General features: G+C 48.6%; 1 protein-coding gene across 1 annotated transcript; it reads left to right on the plus strand.

Annotated features, from left to right (window-relative positions):
* Positions 1 to 211: 211 nt before the first annotated feature.
* Pdf (peptide deformylase, mitochondrial) lies at positions 212 to 907 on the plus strand. Its single transcript, XM_012949909.2, is given in 4 exon segments — positions 212 to 418; positions 420 to 472; positions 474 to 563; positions 565 to 907. Coding segments are annotated over 4 exon segments (693 nt in total).
* The last annotated feature ends 639 nt before the right edge of the window (positions 908 to 1,546 follow it).

Genomic DNA, 1,546 nt, shown 5'->3' on the forward strand with positions numbered 1-1,546 from the left:
ACTTGCAGGAAAGCAACAAAGGACCGATAATTGTGTGGATGCTACCGTCACTAAGCTAGAATAAATTGATAAGAGATTGGAAGGAGTTCAAAGAGAGTTAAACGATTTGAGGTAGAGTTAAAAAAAAAAAAAAAAGAGGACCTTAAAAATCAGCTGGCCATACTAAATGAAGACATAAAGAAATACAAGGATGAGCTGGGAAGACGCAGACATGGGCCAGCTGTGGGGCGGGCTGCTGCTCGTGGTGCGGGCCTGGCCGGGTCGGGGGCAGGCACGGGCCTGCAGCTCCACGGCACCCATGGACAGCCCGGAGGACCCTGCACGCCCACGCTCCTACTGGTGCTACATGAGGCGTCTGGTGCGGGGAGTGCTGCAGCTGCCATACCTGCATGTGTGCCAGGTCAGGGACCCTGTGCTGTGGGGCCATGGCCATCCCGGTGGAGCCCGTGCAGCTGGTGGGGCCCGCGCTGCGCGGCTGTGCAGAGGCTGGTGCGGGTGATGCAGAGCTGGCGCTGCCTGGGCCTGAGCGCGCCGCAGCTCGTTGTGCCACTGCAGGTGCAGGCGCATTCCCGGAAGTGCTCTTCCATGCATGCGCAAGCTCTGCCAGATGGAACCCTTCTCACTGCACATGTTCATGAACCCCAGCCTGAGGGTGTTAGACAGCCACCTCGTCACCTTCCCCGAGGGCTGAGAGAGCATCTCCGGCTTCCTGGCCTCTGTGCTGTGTTTCCAGGCCGAGCAGGTCTCAGGGCTGGACCCAAAAGGAGAGCCAGTGGTGTGGCCAGCAAGTGGATGGACAGCCCAAATCATCCAACACGAGATGGACCACTTGCAGGGCTGTTTGTTCATTGACAAAATAGACCCCAAAACACTTACCAACATTCATTGGATGGAGGTGAATGACTGAAACTTTAATGCTTGACTTGAAGGTTGAAAAGCCAAGATGCGGTTCCTTTGGTTTGAGCTGGGCACATGTTACTTGTAATTGGCTTGGATCTGACAAAACAGTGGACTGCCAGTGAGTGTTTAACTGAGTTGGAGAAAAACAGAAATGTTTGCCCTAAAATCAGGTTTGGACAAAATACTAGTACAATGTGGGAAAACTATTCTCCTGGTGAAAGAGTGAATATTTCCTGACAGTTTTGTGTGGAAATAAATAGGGCAAATTTTACAGTTAAGAAAAAAGAAAAAGAAAAAGAAATGCAAGGATGAATTCCAAGAATCATCAAGAAAATCAGAAAATGATGTGAAAAGGGAGCTTGACAGAGTGATGGAAATGATACATAGAAAAGTAGTAGAAGATGCAAATGTAATTGAACAAGTCCAAAACTCTAGAGGCTCTCAAGAATAGAGTCAGTGAAGTGGAGGATAGAAACTCTGATCTGGAAGACAAGATGGAAGAAACAGTTCAAGAGTTCAAAAACTTTAGTAAGTTCAAAAGTTACTGCGAACAGAACATGAGGGAATTGTGGGATACACTTAAATGTCCTAATATCAAAATCATTGGAATACCAAAAGGAGAATTTCAGACCAAAGGCATGGAGAA

Source organism: Jaculus jaculus, chromosome 7 (assembly GCF_020740685.1).
Source record: "Jaculus jaculus isolate mJacJac1 chromosome 7, mJacJac1.mat.Y.cur, whole genome shotgun sequence".
In the NCBI taxonomy this organism is placed as follows: domain Eukaryota; kingdom Metazoa; phylum Chordata; class Mammalia; order Rodentia; family Dipodidae; genus Jaculus; species Jaculus jaculus.